At 39.5% G+C, this 22,645-nt stretch overlaps 1 protein-coding gene across 1 annotated transcript in view; it reads left to right on the top strand.

Annotated features, from left to right (window-relative positions):
• Window positions 1-22,645, top strand: part of LOC133645585 (lysocardiolipin acyltransferase 1-like) — a 36,550-nt gene that overhangs the window by 11,241 nt on the left and 2,664 nt on the right. The window contains exons 2-5 of the mRNA XM_062040427.1: window positions 12,352-12,519; window positions 12,786-12,984; window positions 14,521-14,667; window positions 18,875-18,991. Coding sequence (XP_061896411.1) covers window positions 12,352-12,519; window positions 12,786-12,984; window positions 14,521-14,667; window positions 18,875-18,991 — 631 coding nt within the window. The remainder of the gene's footprint in view (window positions 1-12,351; window positions 12,520-12,785; window positions 12,985-14,520; window positions 14,668-18,874; window positions 18,992-22,645) is intronic.

The raw sequence follows: 22,645 nt of genomic DNA on the forward strand, positions 1-22,645 counted from the left end.
GATACCAGTTACCAGTGTCAAGCTGACGTCATCATAGAACTTTTGACATAATAAGTGAAAAAATAAGCTCCACACTGTATGACTAAAAAAGATTCCAGATTCTTTATTGTCTATTCACCATGTTTTCGAGACACACGCGACATTGAAATTACATTCCTCCCTCTCCACATTGTAAAACAGTATACAAAATATAGAGCATTTAATGTACAATACAATCGCGAATAGCAACTCTGTGCAAACTAGGGATGTCCCGATCGACATTTTTGGCCTACGATCCCGATCCGATTTAATGGCTTCACATCCGATCCGATTTCGAGTCCCCATCCGATACTTTGACAGTTGGCGATGTCCTCCATAACACTGACAGTGGACTCAACAAACCACTTATGGTTAATGTTGCAATTTTCAATGACAACAAACCAGTTGACTCAAAAAACACTCCAACCTCAGTAAACTAAGGCTACACTTTCCCAAAAATCTACTAGCTTGATGCTAATATACATTGGCTTTGATAATGACATGCTACAGATTAGCTTTAGCAAATTTACATGGCGATTTCAACACTTCCAAATTTGTTAATGATAAATACAACTAAGATGCACGTTACAGTACAATTAAATGAGAAATGTTATAATAAAAAGAACTGGACAGCAGTTACCATAATCAGCTCGTTTATAAATGTTGCAACAAAAAAATTATTTTATTATCAAAAAAACGATTCATATTCATTATTAACACACAAAAGTACTGAAAATTAGTACCGTTGAGTACTAGCATTGATACCCAGGTACTACAAAATGCGAATGGTACCCATCCCTACTTTGACACTGGATTATGGACCTGTAAAAAGATTTTTAGCAAGTAACTAAATTAAACCCAATACCAAATTTTTTTTCATAAAGTTTATCTTATTGAATTCAGAAATTGCTAGTATTGTTTTGAATCATCCATCCATCCATCCATTTTTTACCGCTTATTTCCTTCGGGGTCGCGGGGGCGCTGGAGCCTATCTCAGCTACAATCGGGCGGAAGGCGGGGTACACCCTGGACAAGTCACAATCATGTTTAAAACGTGTGCTATTGCATTTTACATCTTATTGAAATTTCTAGTATTGTTTTGAATCGGATCATGTTTAAAACGTGTGCTATTGAATTTTACATATCTTTTTTTATAACAAAATAAAGTGGCTTGTGCACAATAACTAAACAAAAGCATTAGATACTATTGGCTCCCATTTAGATCATATGGGTTTTGTCCTACACAGCCTTTTTTTATCCAGAGACTTAAACTCCCTGACTTTGTAAAAATGATTGTTTAATAATAAGAAAACGTATACAGTATGTATTGTGTAATAATAACATGAAAAAGAAAAAAAATATTATTTATTTAATTACTTTGGTATGGTTTATATACTATTATAGTGGGTATCAATTATGGGGTGATCAAAAAATCGATTTACATCCAAATCGGGATTTTTATTTAGATTTTAAATCAATAATTTGAAAAAATCTCCTTTTTTTTTTGGCAAATTATTGTATGTATTTTTTAACAATCCATTTTTGGATTAACATTAAACATCTATAAATAATATTATTGATACTGTTGCTTTGAATAATTTTTTGTTTTCCTTTTTTTGTATTGTATTTAATATTTATTGTGTTTGCGTGTCCTCAATTACTTTATAAATTGTATTGTAAAGCTGGGATTGGGTTGGAGTTGCTCTATTTTCTTTATTAGATTAATTATCATTATGTGAATTTTGTAAATAACGTTTTAAGAATATAGTTTTGAAAATAATTTTTATAGGAAGGGAATAAGCGGTAGAAAATGGATGGATGGATTTTTATAGGAAAATGCTACGTCTATAAGTTGTACGTCAGCAGCCAAGAGAAGCACTTGTAAAATGTAATCTGCTTTGAAAAGTTTTTAGTATAATTTATGTACCAAATAATATATTACGAGAATCGTGTTGAATCGAGAAATGATTGAGTCAAATTGTCACCCCAAGAATTGTAATCAAATCGTAACGTGGCCAAAGATTCCCATATTTAGTCTTGATAGTATCGACATCTGGATCGACCAACCCTACTTTCCATTGAACATGTAATTGTATTCTATAACCGCCCCACCCTTTTGAAGGAATATTTCATGGGAGTACAATCTTTAACCATGCAAAACACTAGGGCACAGCTGCGCTCAGGATCGACGGGGCTCTGCAGCTCATCTGCCAATTGTCGATCAGTTAAAAAAAGGCAAATATCGGCCTCTGATCAGGTCCCATAATCGAGATCGGGACATCTCTAGTGCAAACACTGCCAAATGTGCAAAAAGTGTGATGTAAATGAAATAATCAGCAGTACAACTTTTGACGTTGATGTTCAAGTGTGGTTATCATCCCACTGTTTCGATTTGGCATCACATTTAATCAGAAGCAGACAATATTTGGAGAGCGGTTGAAAACTAATACAAATTGCTAGAACTGTTAGCCGCTATGTTTTTTACCCTAATTACAGACCACGCACCCAGCGACTACAGGAGACTCTGCGGAAATATTTATGGTATGTATGATCTGTGGCACTGCTTGGCGTTGCTTTCGGGTTTGGCAGGATAATTGGACATTTTTCTGGTATTGTTGTTAAGCATGCACTGATTACTATAATAACTGTCCAAACCAAAAATTCAGACAATGTTCTTTCTTCTAAAGAGTGAGCGCGCATGCTGTTCAAGTGTAGAATGCCCATGAAATGCCAAGGGCTCGTCCGTCATTGACGTGTACAAATGAGCCATTACGTAACGGACAATCGCAGGTCCTGTTTCTGAGTTTTGAATTTCAGAAGGCCTACGGGCTCAGCTCACTTCCCCAAGGGATCTAATGGCCATTCTGGTATGTCTGATATGTGGCAGCTACTGTGAAGCAAGTGGCAAAAAAACCTGGTACGAGACAGTGAGTTCACAGAAACAATGCAGTCTGCTAATTTGATTAATGGTCCTGATATCTAATACCCATTTGATGCAGGTAGTGACTTTAGGAAAGTCTGCTATTGGGGGGGAAAAAACAAAAACAAAACATAATTTAAGCTTAATGTTAGGAAGAGTTTGATAAAGCAGTTACTTAAAGGCCTACTGAAAGCCACTACTACCGACCACGGAGTCGGATAGTTTATATATCAATGATGAAATCTTAACATTGCAACACATGCCAATACGGCCGGGTTAACTTATAAAGTGCAATTTTGAATTTCCCGCCACACTTCCGGTTGAAAACGTCTAGATATGATGACGTATGCGCGTGACGTCAATGGTTGATACGGAAGTATTCGGACCCAATGAATCCAATACAAAAAAGCTATATTTTCATCCCAAAATTCCACAGTATTCTGGACATCTGTGTTGGTGAATCTTTTGCAATGTGTTTAATGAACAATGGAGACTGCAAAGAAGAAAGCTGTAGGTGCGATCGGTGTATTAGCAGCGGACTACAGCAACACAACCAGGAGGACTTTGAGGTGGATAGCAGACGCGCTACCGTGAGTACAGCTTTGGCTTCCAAACATTTGATCGCTTGCTCGTGCGTACGTGCGTGTCGCTATGTGCATGTCACGTACGTAACTTTGGGGAAATATATGTTTCTTGCCGACTCTGATGGCTGCCGGGGTGTCGTCGAAAGCTACAACGCCTGCCGCCGTACCGTAGCTAAGTTAGCTTCAATGGCGTCGTTAGCAACAGCATTGTTAAGCTTCGCCAAGCTGGAAATTATTAACCGTGCATTTACATGTCCATGGTTTAATAGTATTGTTGATCTTCTGTCTATCCTTCCAGTCAGGGGTTTATTGATTTTGTTTGTATCTGCATTTGAGCTCGATGCTATCACATTAGCTCAGTAGCTAAAGAGCTTCGCCGATGTATTGTCGTGGAGATAAAAGTCACTGTGAATGTCCATTTCGCGTTCTCGACTCTCATTTTCAAGAGGATATAGTATCCGAGGTGGTTTAAAATACAAATCCGTGATCCACAATAGAAAAAGGAGAAAGTGTGCAATCCAATGAACCCTTGTACCTAAGTTACGGTCAGAGCGAAAAAAGATACGTCCTGCACTGCCTCTCTAGTCCTTCACTCTCACTTTCCTCATCCACAAATCTTTCATCCTCGCTTTAAATTAATGGGGTAATCGTCGCTGTCTCGGTCCGAATCTCTTTCGCTGCATTTTAAACAATAGGAAAATGTGAGGAGTCCTTCCTCCGGTGACGTCACGCTACTTCCGGTATAGGCAAGGCTTTTTTTTTATCAGCGACCAAAAGTTGCGACCTTTATCGTCGATGTTCTCTACTAAATCCTGTCAGCAAAAATATGGCAATATCACGAAATCATCAAGTATGACACATAGAATGGATCTGCTATCCCCGTTTAAATAAAAAAAATTCATTTCAGTAGGCCTTTAATTGTTACTCTTAGACATCTGTGATTTATCGCTTCACTTTCCCCATATCCCTTTTCCACTCAGGGTCAAGGCCATTAAGCCTGTCAGCTACGACTCACTTAACAAGTAGCCCCACATTCATTCTAAATTCTATTCCAGCCTGGGACATCGTTGAGGCCCTCTTATACTTGAACTCCTCAAAGAAGAGAATAGCTCTATTTGATAATTAGTGATGGGAATCGAAAACCGGTTCTTGTTCAGAAACGGTTCCCGGTGTATCTATCGATTCCTTGGAATCGCTTACCATTTTGTCAAGCGTTTGATGTCATTACACAACGTGCGTACTGTGTAGTGACGTCAGATCTCAAACAGGTCTAAACATTTAACAAGAAAATATTGCAACAGCGCTACTTGTAATAATTATAAGGCTGCTAGTTCATCAAGAGGAGGACATACGAGCAATATGCTGAAACATTTGAACACACAACAAGGAATAAATGAAAGTCACATTTTTGAACCGCTCCGATCTCATTCCAGGCAACAGTAACGCTAGCACCTCATCTGAATTTAAAGTTAAAGTACCAATGATTGTCACACACACACTAGGTGTGGTGAAATTTGTCCTCTGCATTTGAGCCATCTCCTTGTTCACCCCCTGGGAGGTGAGGGGAGCAGTGGGCAGCAGCGGTGGCCGCGCCCGGGAATCATTTTTGGTGATTTATCCCCCAATTCCAACCCTTGATGCTGAGTGCCAAGCAGGGAGGTAATGGGTCCCTTTTTATAGTCTTTGGTATGACTCGGCCAGGGTTTGAACTCACAACCTAATACAACAGGTATTAACTCACCTGTCATGTTAGCGCTATTATTTGTTAAATTGAAATAAATGCCTTCTTATTTAGATGAGCATGATGACAAACCGATTCTGATTGGCTCCGAGGAGGGCAGTTCCCGCTCCAGTTCAAGTCTGCCGCTAGACGAAGGTCACCGAGCATCAACTAAGTTTGTGGTCTATTTGCTGCAGTACACACTCCTAATTTTCGGTAGGGGAATGTTCAATTGTAGTCAGAGAAAAGTTGCAAGTTTTCCTCCCATCATATATGCTCTGTCATTATATTATACAGGCAAGGCTAAAAGAAAATTTTAATATTGTGTACAAGTCGATTCGTGTCAGCAATTAACTTCAAATGTGAAACTAACATGTGATATTAACTCATTACATGCAAAGTGAGGTTTGTCAAGACTTTATTATCGTTTTGATGTTCTTGGCTTACACTTTTTGAAACCCCACATTTTCTGAGATTTTCAATTCAAGGTTTTCATAAACCGTAAGCAACAATCATCAAAATTATAACCAATAAAGACTTGACATCTCTCATTTGCATGTAATAAGTTAATATCACATGTTACTAATTGTGGTTAGAGTGTCCGCCCTGAGATCGGTAGGTCGTGAGTTCAAACCCCGGCCGAGTCATACCAAAGACTATAAAAATGGGACCCATTACCTCCCTGCTTGGCACTCAGCATCAAGGGTTGGAATTGGGGGTTAAATCACCCAATATGATTCCCGGGCGCGGCCACCGCTGCTGCTCACTGCTCCCCTCACCTCCCAGGCGGTGATCAAGGGTGATGGGTCAAATGCAGAGAATAATTTCGCCACACAGTGTGTGTGACAATCATTGGTACTTTAACTTTAAATGTTACATTCTTGTGTAATTTCCACATTATTTATTTTGTTAAATTCTACAGAAGAATATTTATTACATTTTTTTTTCATCTATTTACGTATGTGACCTCACTGTAGACTTTCTAAAGTTAAAAGTTAAAGTGCCAATGATTGTCACACACACACACTAGGTGAGGTGAAATTATTCTCTGCATTTGACCCATCCCCACAGGGGAGCAGTGAGCAGCAGCGTTGGCCGCACCCGGGAATCATTTGGTGATTTAACCCCCAATTCCAACCCTTGATGCTGAGTGCCAAGCAGGGAGGTAATGGGTCCCATTTTTATAGTCTTTGGTATGACTCGGCCGGGGTTTGAACTCACGACCTACCAATCTCAGGGCGGACACTCTAACCACAGGGCCACCAAAACTAAACAACATTAAGGCTAATCCACCTTTTTTTCTCTCTTTTTCCAAATAAGAAATCAATAAGAGAACCTTTGAAGTAACCGAATCGTTAAGCAGAATCAAAAGTGGAAATGGAAAATTCACATTCACATCCATAGTGAAAATGCCTACTTCTTAATCACAATATATATTAAACACTCCTGTCACTTGATATAACCGATTTGTATATAAATCTTTATAGCGGGATGTTGTTGTTGTTTTTTATTTAACCAGGAAAAAATCCCAATTAGATTAAGAACCTCTTTTTCAAGGGAGTCTTGGCCAAGAGGCAGCAAAGTTACACATAAAATCACATTCACATTACACATTAAAATGACAGGATGGACCATACTTGCCAACCCTCCCGATTTTTCCGGGAGACTCCCGAATTTCAGTGCCCCTCTCGAAAATCTCCCGGGGCAACCACTCTCCCGATTTTCACCCGGACAACAATATTGAGGGCGTGCCGTGATGGCACTGCCTTTAGCGTCCTCTACAACCTGTCGTCGCGTCCGCTTTTTCACCATACAAACAGCGTGCCGGCCCAGTCACATGTTGTATGCGGCTTCTGCAGACACACGTAAGTGACTGCAAGACATACTTGATCAACAACCATACAGGTCACACTGAGGGTGACCGTATAAACAACTTTAAAACTGTTACTAATATGCGCCACACTGTGAACCCACACCAAACAAGAATGACAAACACATTTCGGGAGAACATCCGCACCGTAACACAACATCAACACAACAGAACAAATACCCAGAATCCCTTGCAGCCCTAACTCTTCCGGGCTACAATATACACTCCCGCTACCACCAAACCCTACCACCGGTTTTCGATTCCTATGCCTAAATAAAATAGAATGTACAACAAACAACTACAGTAGTTTTATGAAGTAATGTAATAATGTACAGCATTTAGGGCCTGTCCTCACAGAACCGTTTTTAGGTGGAACTGTGAAGATACTGTATGCCCTGCTTCAGTCTTTGATCCCCACGCAAACAGCATTTTTGGTGGTCTGAAACGAAAGTTATTGAAAACCGGCTCTAGAGTGGTAAGGTCTGAAAACTCCGGCGTTGTTGTTTCCGTGCGTCGAAGAAAGCCACCATAGTACACTTGAATGATGACGTCGCCGCATCCTTCCCGGTCGCCGCCCTTACCGAGAGAATGCACACGCAACAGCTGTCAGCAACAAAGCTGTGATAGCGATATACAGTAGGTACTACTATAAGCACTATGGCAACACAACCTCGTCATCATCTATTAAACAGTCCTTCTCAAAAAGTGGGGCGGGCCCACCTGGGGGGGGGCACAGTGCGATGCCAGGGGAGGCGCATGTGACCTTTTTGCTGTACCAGAATATGATGAAGCGTATGTAGCACTTGGCTTCACTGCAACCACGGTGGGAGACGAGAAACGACTAGTGTGTTGTTTCCTTTAAAGGCCTACTGAAAGCCACTACTACCGACCAAGCAGTCTGATAGTTTATATATCAATGATGAAATCTTAACATTGCAACACATGCCAATACGGCCGGGTTAACTTATAAAGTGCAATTTTAAATTTCGCGCTAAACTTCCGGTTGAAAACGTCTATGTATGATGACGTATGCGCATGACGTCAATCGTTGGAACGGAAGTATTCGGACACCATTGAATCCAATACAAAAAGCTCTGTTTTCATCTCAAAATTTCCACAGTATTCTGGACATCTGTGTTGGTGAATCTTTTGCAATTTGTTTAATGAACAATGAAGACTGCAAAGAAGAAAGTTGTAGGTGGGATCGGTGTATTAGCGGCTGGCTGCAGCAACACAACCAGGAGGACTTTGACTTGGATTGCAGACGCGCTATCCGACGCTAGCCGCCGACCGCACGGATGATCGGGTGAAGTCCTTTGTCGCTCCGTCGATCGCTGGAACGCAGGTGAGCACGGGTGTTGATGAGCAGATGAGGGCTGGCAGGCGTAGGTGGATAGCTAATGTTTTTAGCATAGCTCTGTGAGGTCCCGTTGCTAAGTTAGCTTCAATGGCGTCGTTAGCAACAGCATTGTTAAGCTTCGCCAGGCTGGAAAGCATTAACCGTGTATTTACAGGTCCATGGTTTAATAGTATTGTTGATTTTCTGTCTATCCTTCCAGTCAGGGGTTTATTTCTTTTGTTTCTATCTGCAGTTAAGCCCGATGCTATCACGTTAGCTCCGTAGTTAAAGTGCTTCGCCGATGTATTGTCGTGGAGATAAAAGTCACTGTGGATGTCCATTTCGCATTCTCGACTCTCATTTTCAAGAGGATATAGTATCCGAGGGGGTTTAAAATACAAATCCGTGATCCACAATAGAAAAAGGAGAGAGTGTGTAATCCAATGAGCCAGCTTGTACCCAAGTTACGGTCAGAGCGAAAAAAGATGCGTCCTGCACTGCACCCTAGTCCTTCACTCTCACGTTCCACATCCACAAATCTTTCATCCTGGCTCAAATTAATGGGGTAATCGTCGCTTTCTCGGTCCGAATCGCTCTCGCTGCTGGTGTAAACAATGGGGAAATGTGAGGAGCCCTTCAACCTGTGACGTCACGCTACTTCCGGTACAGCCAAGGCTTTTTTTATCAGCGACCAAAAGTTGCGAACTTTATCGTCGATGTTCTCTACTAAATCCTTTCAGCAAAAATATGGCAATATTGCGAAATTATCAAGTATGACACAGAATGGATCTGCTATCCCTGTTTAAATAAAAAAATGTAATTTCAGTTGGCCTTTAATGTTAATAAGCTTACAATGTTATGCAGAGGAATAGTTATATACATTTTATAGACAAATTATACTATTTTTAGTAACGGTGGAGTGGGGGGGAGCAAAATATTTTCTTCATTGCGGGGGCGTAACAGAAAATATTTGAGAATCATTGTATTAACTAGACATGCAGTACACACAAGTACACAATAATACTAATACACATGTCATATTATTTCAAATACAACAATGTCACGCTCTTTGGTTAACTTTTGCTAAAAGTGTGGAATGACAAGACAATGTTGGTGAATTGTGCGTGTGCCGTGTGGTGTAAACAATGACAGCCATTTCCTTACTTTCTTTCATTACACATACAGTATTAGACAATAAAATACTACACACATTATTCTGTATGAACCCAATCCAGCTTTCTCTTCTTTATTTTTACCTTCTTCGAATACTTTCTCCATTCTGTCTCCTTCGCAGCTCTCGTGTGTCTAGAGCAGTGGTTCTTAACCTTGTTGCAGGTACCGAACCCCACCAGTTTCATATGCGCATTCACAGAACCCTTCTTTAGTGAAAAATAAAATGATTTTTTTTTTTTTTTCAAATTCAAGACAAAGTTATGTTTTGGTGCAGACTGGCCGTGCTACATTCCAACAGCTTTGTCAAGTCAGTCGCACGCTCTGTCATGTTTTTAATTATTTATTTCTTTAATTCAATGAATACAGTGTTTCCCATAAACTGCCAAGATACCTGTGGCGGTGGGGGCGTGGCTATGGGCGTGGTCACCATGACATCATCGAGTAATTTGCATAATTTACTACAGTGATATGATTTTCTCTAAAAAGGCTCAAAAAATGTATACTTACTAATTAATAATAACAGTTTTGTTTTAAACGTCCATCCATAAAAAAAACATACATCTAACATACTGTACATATACACTCACTGTACAAACACACACATACACATACTACACATACATTCACTGTACAAACACACACATACATATACTGTACATATACATTCACTGTACAAACACACATATACACATACTGTACATATACATTCACTGTTCAAACACACATATACACATACTGTACATATACATTCACTGTACAAGCACACACACATTCTGTACATATACAAGTACATATGCACACATACACTCATGCTCATAATCACGTTTCATCAAACATATATTAATGTTGTTGCCCTAGGGTAAACTGGGTATAACACATGGCACACTGACAAAGCTTAACCTATTGTTACTATAACAATCTACAAGGTTAATGTAGGTTGCTTCTCTTTCTTCCCCTCCATTTTTCTGCATTCTTTCGTATCTCAAGTTATCATTACGTATACGTATTGTTGCATTTGAACAATTGTATTGTTGATAATAAAGGTAAAGTACTGGTATTGTTTATTATCAATAGCACTATTTCTATTGGTATTCATATTGCTCCATTTTTAGTGTAATAATGCTCATTGTCATTTCTGTATTTTTTTTAAAATTTTCGCTAACTGCTTATTTGCTACTACTTTTACCATCATATTTGTACATGTCGTATTTGCTGATGTTGCTCTGTTGTTGTTGTTGTTGTGTTTGCTGTTGTTGTTTTTGTCTCCCTGTCTAATCCCCCTCTTGTCCCCACAATTCCCCCCTCTGTCTTCCTTTTTCTCTCTTTCTATCCCCTCCTGCTCCGGCCCGGCTGCACCAAATGATAATATAAATACATTTAATAAAGTCAAAATACAAGTAAGGCAACAAGAGAAGTATCCTACACTTCTCTTTTGTAAAGTAAATCTGAACAGCCGATATGGGCATCTACATCTGCTATATGATTTGCCCGAGAAGCTGGACAGGACATTATAAAAAAAATAAAAAAATAAAAAATTAAACGTCCATCCATCCATCCATCCATCCATTTTACAATATAATTACAACACTTTATGTACATATTTATATACAGATTTGAACAATAAGTTATTCACTGAAATATATTTATTAATTGTGGTTCTTACAAAAAATATATCTTATAAAAATATAAAAGCTAAAATGTCTCTTAAAGCTCTGCCCGTTTAATTAGTGCATACTAAATAATTTAACTTTAGCCTACTACTACAACCATATTATTTACCAGCAACATAAAGTGAGGCAGAGGTGTCCTGCCACAGTCAGTAACAAATAAACAGAAAACAGTAGTGGTGGTAGATAGACACAAAGCTTCATCAACCATCTGACCCACTGAACAAAGAGCTCCAAAAATCTTGATCCTACACTTCTCTTTTGTAAAGTAAATCTGAACAGCCGATATGGGCATCTACATCAACTATATGATTTGCCTGATAAGCTGGACAGGACAAAAAAAAAAATTTTTTTTTTTTTTGTGGCGGCCTTATTTCTTTCGTGGCGGGCCGCCACAAATAAATGAATGTGTGGGAAACACTGTAATATCATTCACCTCTTCTTGTCAGCACTATCCTTCAAACTCACTTTCTTTTCTTCCCATGTTTGGAAAAACAAAGTTATGTCAATATCTCGGCAAAAGCTAATGTTAGCGAGTAAGACCAAATGTTTTGGTCGGATCTTACGGGGTTTCACTGCAACAACTCAAATTTTTGCTCGCAAATAAAATTAACCCATATCCCAATCAAACTAATCAACAATCAATTCCACACGGTATTTCTTTACCACCGGTGAATCGCTCAATTTGCCGACCACTAACACCGCCAACAGCACATCTTCTGACAGCATTCAGAGAAAAGCTGTCAAAAGTGTGCTACGTTCATGCTACAGTACATTTTAGGAATTTAAAGCCACTCGAGTGACCATGTAGCCAAAATTACTTACCCACAGTCAGAATGGTTCCTCTATTTACATTCCTCCCCAGGAATGTCTGCACTGGATTTTCCACTGTTTGTGGGAAAATACAGTACATCGGAAGAACGGGCTTCAGCGTTGACGACTGTCCGTAATCCTTCATGTGTTTGGTGAAGCATGGGAAAGAACTACTTAGTCTGTATTTAATTTAGTTTTGACTTTTCCCCTCTTGGTAATTTAATGCCATTGCTCTCTGTCTTGACAGATGTCTGTGTCGGTGCGGGGCCTGTACTTTTTGCTGACCCTGTTTTTGGCCAGTTTCTTCGGGAGTGTTTTCATGCTGGGTCCGTTCTTGCCCCTCATGCTGCTGTCCCCCGCCTGGTACCGCTGGATCACCGATCGCATCGTCGCTACCTGGCTCACCCTACCTGTGGTAAATACATCTGATCGACTTATTTATGTGTGTCCTTGGTCTGGTCTCCTGCATTTTTTCCAAGTTTGACACCAACACTCATTGAACTGTGGGATGAGAAGATGAAGAATACGAGCATATCAATTAGCAATAATATCACTGCTTTGTCAGTTTGTAGCAAATGAACAAAAATAGGATGTTTTTGGCATATCTTAGCAAGTCTAACATTATAGCCCAACTCCTCATGCTATTGTACACCATCTCTCCTATCCTCCTCCCATCTGCAGTCCTTGCTGGAGCTGGTGTTTGGGGTGAAGGTGGTGATCACGGGCGACGCGTTTGTCCCCGGGGAACGCAGCGTCATCATCATGAACCACCGCACGCGCCTGGACTGGATGTTCCTCTGGTGCTGTCTGCTGAGGTACAGCTACCTACGCCTGGAGAAGATCTGCCTCAAGGCTGCGCTCAAGGCTGTGCCTGGCTTTGGTAGGGGGATTTTAAATGTTATCCAAAAGGGGAAGGAAGCCAGGGTTATACGTTGTCTTCGATTTCAACATGCTTGCAAGTTACTCCGCCGGGAGGGTATGTATTTGCCGGGGTTTGTTTGTCAGTCAGTCAGTTTACCAAGCAACATAACTCAAAAAGGTATGGGTAATTTACAGGAAATGTCAGAAATGGTATAAAGTAGTGTTTCCTAACATCAATCAATTAAAGTGTACTTATATAGCCCTTAATCACAAATGTCTCAAATGGCTGCACAAGCCACAATGACATCCTCGGCTCAAAAAACTCAATCCAACGGGAACAACGCGAAACCCTGGAAAGGGACTGCAGATTAAGTCGCCCGCACCCCACACGTTTAGTATTTTATACGTAAGTAGTCAAATCTTAAAAGTCGCATCTTAAGTGCACAGGAAGCCAGTGCAGGGTGAGCCAGTATAGGCGTAATATTGTCAAACTTTCTTGTTCTTGTCAAAAGTCTAGCAGATGCATTTTGTACCAACTGCAATCTTTTAATGCTAGACATAGGGAGACCCGAAAACAGTACGTTACAGTAATCGAGACAAGACGTAACTAAATAATGATCTCAGCGTCGATGGTCGACAAAATGGGACAAATTTTAGCTGTTTTACTAACACACTTCATGTATGACTCATGACAGAGTTGGGTCGGAGATAAAATCGAGATTCTTTACCGAGTCGCTTTGTGTATTTGTTTTGTTGTCAAATGTTAAGGTGGTATTATTGAATAGGTGCCCATTTTTGGGCCGCGAGCGCCCCCTCGTGGGACACCAAAAAATATCCTCCTAAGCTGTGGTCCATATGGGCCGCAGTGGACCTCAGATGTAATACACTATACTCCAGTGCGACTTATGTTTTTTTCCTTCTTTATTATGCATTTTCGGCCGCTGCGACTTATACTCCGGAGCGACTTATACTCCGAAAAATACGGAATATAGATAATAAATTGACAATATTACATGCTAAACATGATCCAATATATGTCTATATATCCATTTCATCATCAGACGAAATTTAATATTTAGCAACTCCATGAATAAATAATAAGTCCACCTTAAGACCGCTTGGTCTGGTCCACTGGTCATGTGACCTCCGCAGGGCGTGCTTATATGGCGTCATCTGAACGTGCAGCGTCCTTTTGACTGACTCCACGTGACGCCCTGACAACAGCCTGTTGCCCGGTGAGTCTCTTGAGTGCGTGTCTTGCGTTGTGGTGTACATCTGACTACACGCCACTCAAAACGTTATCTTCTCCAAGTCACAACACTGACATTGTCTTTGTGACGGGGCGCTTGCTGCTCCCGCTGTCACTGTGCAGGCGCGTCCTCGCTCTCCTGGCCAGAGAGAGAGAGGGACGTGCGCACCCTCACAGTGATCCTCATCAATTTGAGGACAGTTACTCATCTGAAAACCCACCATAAATAAAGCGAAAGGGTTTAGAGACGGAACTTTGCACATTTGTACAATGAGTTCTCGTAAAACTGAATCCTTCATGTTCCAGGTTGGGCCATGCAGGTGGCCTGCTTTGTATTCATCCATCGGCGCTGGGAGAAGGACAAGGAGCACATGGAGAACATGCTCGACTACTTCTGCGACATCAGAGAGCCCCTGCAGCTGCTTCTCTTTCCCGAGGGCACCGACCTCACCGGTAAGAGGCAGAGAACACGCCCGCATTTCACATTGTCACTCTCGCCCAGCGCTGGCCTTTCACCTGCCCGAGCCCTTTTGCCCTGACATCGCTATGGAAACACAATTTGTAAGCGATAATGCATAACCAAATGCTTGGACTCCACACTGTCATCTCACCGAGAAGACTCTTGATGTGACAAGTGACACCAGCGCATAAATGTCCCCCTTCCTTAAGCCGAGCAAAGTCCAGTGGTGCTTCATAAGAGGTGAAGGTGAATGTCTATGTGCATATCATGTGGTCATTAAGGGTCTGGTGAAGTTACATCATAATTCAGCAGTAGCTTTAGGGTCTTTTCATGTTCAATGTCATGTATGTGCACATACAGCATGTAAGCCTCTTAAATCTCCAGGCTTATTTGGTAGCAAGACAAGGGGGTTTGGGGGGGGGTGGCACTTGCCCAACATTAGGTACACTTAATGCAATTTCTTCCAAGAACTTTGTAATTGAAGCTCAGTTTTGATTATTTACTGACAATATATTAGTGTTTCTTCAAATACTGGCTGTTATGTACTAAACTGCAGAGTACCAGGTGTTTTAGGGAGTCGTCCTTTAGTTGTTACTAGTGTTCTGAAAATTACTTTATTTGGAACATGCATACATACACTACCGTTCAAAAGTTTGGGGTCACCCAAACAATTTTGTGGAATAGCCTTCATTTCTAAGAACAAGAATAGACTGTCGAGTTTCAGATGAAAGTTCTCTTTTTCTGGCCATTTTGAGCGTTTAATTGACCCCACAAATGTGATGCTCCAGAAACTCAATCTGCTCAAAGGAAGGTCAGTTTTGTAGCTTCTGTAACGAGCTAAACTGTTTTCAGATGTGTGAACATGATTGCACAAGGGTTTTCTAATCATCAATTAGCCTTCTGAGCCAATGAGCAAACACATTGTACCATTAGAACACTGGAGTGATAGTTGCTGGAAATGGGCCTCTATACACCTATGTAGATATTGCACCAAAAACCAGACATTTGCAGTTAGAATAGTCATTTACCACATTAGCAATGTATAGAGTGTATTTCTTTAAAGTTAAGACTAGTTTAAAGTTATCTTCATTGAAAAGTACAGTGCTTTTCCTTAAAAAATAAGGACATTTCAATGTGACCCCAAACTTTTGAACGGTAGTGTACAACATGATACATCACAATTTCCAGTTTCTCTATTCAACATGTTCGAAAAGGAGTAATAGCAGTTGCTAACACTTTTGTTCACTTCCTGTTTTCAATTTATTCACAATATACTCCATAAGTATTAAGATTAACAATAAATAATCATTTGTGAAGTAAGTTATATTTCCCTACTCAGTGGCCTAGTGGTTAGAGATCGGTAGGTTGTGAGTTCAAACCCCGGCCGAGTCATACCAAAGACTACAAAAATGGGACCCATTACCTCCCTGCTTGGCACTCAGCATCAAGGGATGGAAATGGGGGTTAAATCACCAAAAATGATTCGCGGGCGCGGCCACCGCTGCTGCCCACTGCTCCCCTCACCTCCCAGGTGATGGGTCAAATGCAGAGGACTAATTTCACCACACATAGTGTGTGTGCGACAATCATTGGTACTTTAATATGGTGAGATAAATAAGATTATCTAGAAAATGAATGGATGGATGAAATAAATTCGGAATGTTTATCATGGTTCTTCTTCTTTGTACTTCGTAAACACTTTAAGTTTGAAGAGTTTCTTGAATTGGATCATATTAGTACTTTGTTTGATTTATTTGCTTAATCCATTTCATAATTTAATTCCACATACTGATATACTAAAGGTCTTAAGTGTTGTATGTGCGTACAAATGTTTTAAATTACATTTTTCTCTAAGGTTATATTTCTCCTCTTTTGTTGAGAAGAATTGTTGTATATTCTTTTTAGCTGTTTGCAAATTCACTATGTCGTAGAATTTCAGTATTTTCGATTTAATTACCGTAATTTCCGGACTATAAGCCGCTACTTTTTCCCCTCGTTCTGGTCCCTGCGGCTTATACAACGGTGCGGCTTATTTACGGCCTGTTCTTCTCCGACACCGACAAAGAGGATTTCGGTGGTTTTAGTACGCAGGAGGAAGACGATGACACAATGATTAAAGACTGACTTTTCATATACCGGTAGGCTGGTTATTTTGATAACGTCCAGGCGAGCACTTTATATTACTTTGCACCGTTGTATTATTTGTATTCTGCACGAATGCTGTTCGCCATGTCAAAGATGTGAAAGTTTGATTGATTGAAAGATTTATTGTTAATATGATTGAATGATTGAAAGATTTATTGTTAATAAATGGGACGCTTTGCGTTCCCAAACAGTCATCTCTGTCCCGACAATCCCCTCCGTGGTAGCAGGAACCCCTATATACTACGGTAATTACACATCAAAACCCTGCGGCTTATAGTCGGGTGCGGCTTATATATGGAGCAATCTGTCTTTTCCCCTAAATTTAGCTGGTGCGGCTTATAGTCAGGTGCGGCTTATAGTCCGGAAATTACGGTAAATAAAGGGTTTGAATGTTCTCTATATCCAACAGTATGTATTATTCTAACTGATCTTTCAAAAACGAATTAATTATAGTTACTTTACCAAAAAAGTACTTAAATTCCTAACGGAACTACTTTTTAATAATGTAATTAATTACTAGTGAAAGTAATTAACACGTTACTTTAAAAAAAAAAAAAACTACCAATATCTGGCATATGCAGTTGAGAGATGTTTCCTATGAGGGCACAGCAAAGAGGAATGAGCGAAACTGCCCAAAGATAGGTGTGCCAAGCTTGTGGCATCGTATTCAAAAGGACTTGAGGCTGGAGTTGCTGCCAAAGTGCATCACCAAAGTATTGAGCAAAGTCTTTGAATACTTATGTACATGTGATTTTTGCTTCATTTTCAAAAAAAACTTAAAAACGTTTTCACATTGTCATTATGGTGTATTGTCTGTAGAATTTTAAGAACAAAATTAATGTATTCCATTTTGGAAAAGGGCTGGAACATAAGAAAATGTGGATAAGTGAAGCACTGTGAATACTTTCCGGATGCACTGTATGTCTGATATTTATTACATACTAGGCATTTTTATCCTTTTTTCAGTTTTTATGTTATGAGGATCGATAAAGATACTCACCAGGCATTCTACAGGCGGCAAATCTGCGCTATCTTCGTTGTGACAATCACATTTTTAATGCACTTCATCTTCGACTTTTGTCTCATCAATAACACCTCTCCTCATTGGGGAATCTTTGACACGAGCAATGTCAAAAGACAACAGCGGGACGCGAGGAAGACTGCGATCAGCTAGTAAAAGCTGGCGGGCCATGATAAGTGGAGATGCAAGATGCGCTTCATGTTGGACATTAATAACACAGCTCCACATGACAATGGTGAGCCTTTTGAGCAATGTGGAAAGACTCGCAATGTTAACACGAAATGCTAACACAGCGAACGATCATAGCTGCAATTGTCCAGTTGACCAAGTTTTTGCAGAACAACTTCCGCCTGTGATTTCAGCATTCTTCCACCTAGCGATTAGATAAAGAACTACCACTGTTAGAACAGAGTATTGGAGGAATTACCGAGTTAAAACGGGGCTGTGTTCACTGGCTATGGTCATGCAGTTTTAATGGAGGTTGGATGGACAAACAAACAACCCTTATACATGCGCGAGGTGAAAGCGCACTTAAGCCGGACTTAAATCTTCTACAAATGACACATAAGCTTGTGTAAGAATCACAAGCTAAAGGGGGATACACATGAGGTCTGCGTCCAGATTAACTGCCTCTCTGTAGTCCCTTTTGTCCTCCATGGCTGCCTGAAGGAGCTTCTTGCGTTACATAATATGACTAATGAGTCACCATATAGTTTACATGTTCCAGGGAAATGTTTGGTTAATAAACACTCATCTTTGCTATGTTTATATCCTTGTTTTGGTTTTTTTAACATATGTGTGTCTCTGGCCCTCTGCTAGAACATGGTCACTCTGCAACCAACACTACTATCATTATTATTGTTACTACTGTTATGTTTAATTTAAACACAATAGTACTATACTATCACAGTCGTTGCCCTCTATTGTTTACAGTATATGAAGTCAGTCCTTTTGAAAATACTCTTGTGTGCTGCTCTGCCATGTGATTGCTGTGACTCCAGCTGTCCGCTTTATGCCCCGTCCATCTCTTGCAGAAAACACGAGAGCGAGGAGCGATAAGTTTGCCTCCGAGAACAACCTCCCGAAATACGAACACGTGCTGCATCCACGCACCACCGGGTTCACTTTCATTGTGGAGCGGCTACGAAAAGGTCAGAAGTTCAAACTGTCCGAGCAGCTAGCATACACAAGAGAAGTTCAGCCTTGTAATGTAAACTCAAGTTAACATAATACAAATGATCTGGATTACTAGTTCCTTATCCCATTTCAAACATTTCCTAAAAATGTCATCAAAATCTGCCCTTAACTTTTTGAGTTACGTTGCTAAATAACTAACTGACAAGAAGACGCTGGCGAATACACAACTTCCTGGTGTAGGTAATTATTAAGGGTGTCCGAATCCGATATTGATATCAAATATCACTATGATATCAGCAAAATAAAAAATATCGCATTACATCGGCTTGCATTTACACTCCCCACGATATTAGCTCCGATACAAGCAGTCCTTACTTATGAAAAACTGGACACTATTGTCTTCCAATAAGCACACAATGTTGGTCTGTTCCTGAAGTTATTTACAAAAGGTAAACATGGTTGACTATGGGCTACTACTAGTGTGCAGCTAGACAACAGCTAAGCGTACAATAGCACACAAGCTAGACATGCGTACTAATAACTAGCCTTCGTTGAATAATATTGTAGTCTAAAACAGCACATTTGTCAATATAAACAAGTCTCAAATAATTATAGTTGTATATCACTTACAGATACAAAGTCTCTAAGGCAGAAGTGCATTTGAAAGTATCTATTAACAAATGTGTCCGCATCATTCAACTTCCTGCGCCATGAGTTTAACTTTAAAAATGATTGTGATCAGATGTCTTTAAAAAACAATTACCACTTTACATTTACGATCCCTATGTCGTTATTTGTTTTAAGCATTCAAATTTGTCGTATTGAAGTATATATGGAGTCTACCAACAGATTAAGTTAGAACTATACGCTAAATGGCAACAGCAGAGGATGCATGCCCCTCAACAAGAAGATAGAGGAAAAGAAGTAACTTATTGACTATGGCGGACGCACGCACATTTTCTGGACTTATGCAGATCCAAAATACACATCAGCAGGAACCGATAAGTAAGAAAAGTTGGTTTTGCATCATAAGGCCAAACAAAACGCCAGATGTCTCCTAACATGTGCCATTTTAGGGTCCTTATACACACACTGTAACAATACCCGTGAAGCACAGTACGTCTGACTACGGTAGCCATAATGCGCCGAAAAACCATCAAGCATTGCGGTTTCATAGCTTACAAATGTTGCACTAAAACATTTTGAAAACATTTTGAACGCCGTGTGTAATGTTTTATATTCTCAATGAATCTTTCAAGTTTTGGTCTTGCTTGCTTATGGGTACTTTTTGAACAGGCGGCAACCTGCAGTCCAAACGTATCTGGTATGTGTGACTGCCATCTGCTGGTCACACTAATTTCACCATGTATTTTCATTTTCATTTCATTTATTTATTTATTTATTTCAGGCAATGACATTAAAAAAAAAAAGTACAAAGTTGACAACACATTATAATATAAATGTATATAGTGCAAAAGGTATGTAATGCATGATTGTCCAGTTTTGCCTGAAAGGGAGTGGGAAGAAGATAATTTATTTAATCCCACCCCCAGTTCTCCATTCAGTGATTATTCCATTGAGTTTCACTGTTACTTTGTTCAAGGATTATAATACAAATGTTGTATTATAGTGGCATTACTACAGGTAACAATAATTATTACACTGTAACAATAATTTGTATAAATGTAGGAAGAATGGTAATAGACAACATAGCAATAATGGTAAGGAAACATTGAGCACATGTTAACACTTTGAGACAGAGTACAACAGCAGGTCAAATTAAAGACCCTCATCTCTATATTTGAACCAGACCCGATGTTTGTATAATAGTTTAAATCGATTAATAGTTTGGCATTGCAAGTCCAGTTTGTTCCATAGTTTTACTCCGCACACTGACACACAAAAACGTTTACGAGTGGTTTGAGCTCTCGGAAAAGAGAAATATCCAAAACCTCTCAAGTTATGAGCCTGCACTCGTCTTATAAAAAAACGTTGTAGATTAGGCGGCAATAATTTGCTAAATGCTTTATATAAGATTATTAATGTATTATATTTAACAAGGTCATCACATTTGAGCAACATTGATTGCATAAACAGATTATGAGTACACTGCAAAAACTGAAATCTAAGTAAGATGAAATATCTCAAATAAGGGTGATATTTGCTTATTTTCTGTCTGATAAGATAATTCTTCTCACTAAGCAGATTTTATGTTCGAGTGTTTTACTTGTTTAAGGGTTTTGGTCCTAAATGATCTCAGTAAGATATAACAGCTTGTTGCTGAGATTTTATGACCTATATTGAGTAAAACATGCTTGAAACTAGAATATCAACTGATGCAAAGCTGTGTCATTAACACTCACAGGTATAAAACTACTTTTTTAAAGTAATCATTTCTTACTTCAAGCATGAAAAAAAAAATCATGATGCCGAGCGCATATCATTATGTCAATATAATGGCACTAGCATGTACTTAATTTAAGAATATATTTCAACATATTGAGCAAAAAGGTCTCTTTTTTTTCTACCAAGAAAAGTGCACTTGTTATTAGTGAGAATACACTTATTTTAAGGTATTTTTGGGTTCATTGAGGTTAGTTAGTTAGTTTCTTCGGTCAATGGTCAACAAAATAAACAAACAGTTTTACATAAACAAACCATTGTACATTCATAAATTGAAAATGTTGCAGACCAAAAGGGTTTAGGCTGAAGTGGAACACTTATTGCGCCTAACCCTATAAACAATGTCAAATACAAGATGAGCTTCCAAAAATTATGAAATTTCCTTTTCACAACATATTATAAATTGTACACAACATAAACACTGTTTAATTATATACACAGTAAAGACATGTGAGCTAATTTTACTTGTTTTGGAAAGTCTTGACAAGCCGAATTTTCTTATTGTATTGGCAAATAATTTTGCTTTGTTCAAATAAAATATCCCTAATTTGTGTATTTTTTTAACTTGTTTTTGAACACTGACTTTTTGCAGTGTATGTTCTAAAAAAACCAAGGTTGTGAATGATCCGCACCGAATAAAATTGCTTCGAGGTCGGTAAGCGCAACCAGAATTATTCCGTACATTAGGCGCACTATCGATTTTTGAGAAAATGAATGGAAAAATACGGTAAATGTTTTGCATGTGTCAATGACCGCTTATGCTGGCGTGATTCAGCTATTTCGAGGACTGTTGACCTAAAAACCGGTTCCATTGCAATCTGATGATCTCAGTGCTCAATGTGTCTGCGACTGCTGCCTACCTGCACATTCTTCCATTACCCTGCTGCTTTTAATGTTTCCCTATGAGCCAATCATTATGGCCGCCCTCCAGTGTTCTAAAATACTCCCTCTGATGCCTCCCATCCCCCAGCTGGACACAAACTGGCCAAGCAGGTGTCATGAAGTGTGATGTCAGCGCACTTGTCTAATTCCATCCCCACTGCGTCGCTAACACTGACGGACGTTTGCGTCGTGGTTCTTGACAGTCTGCCTGCCAGACAAAATCAGGGAGGTCCGATAATATCGGACTGACAATATTATCGACTGATAAATGCTTTAAAATGTAATATATGGAAATTATCGGTATCTGTTTCAAAAAGTAAAATGTATGACTTTTTAAAACGCCGCTGTGTACACGGATGTAGGGAGAAGTTCAGAGCGCCAAT

This window comes from Entelurus aequoreus, linkage group LG03 (genome assembly GCF_033978785.1).
Source record: "Entelurus aequoreus isolate RoL-2023_Sb linkage group LG03, RoL_Eaeq_v1.1, whole genome shotgun sequence".
Classification (NCBI taxonomy): domain Eukaryota; kingdom Metazoa; phylum Chordata; class Actinopteri; order Syngnathiformes; family Syngnathidae; genus Entelurus; species Entelurus aequoreus.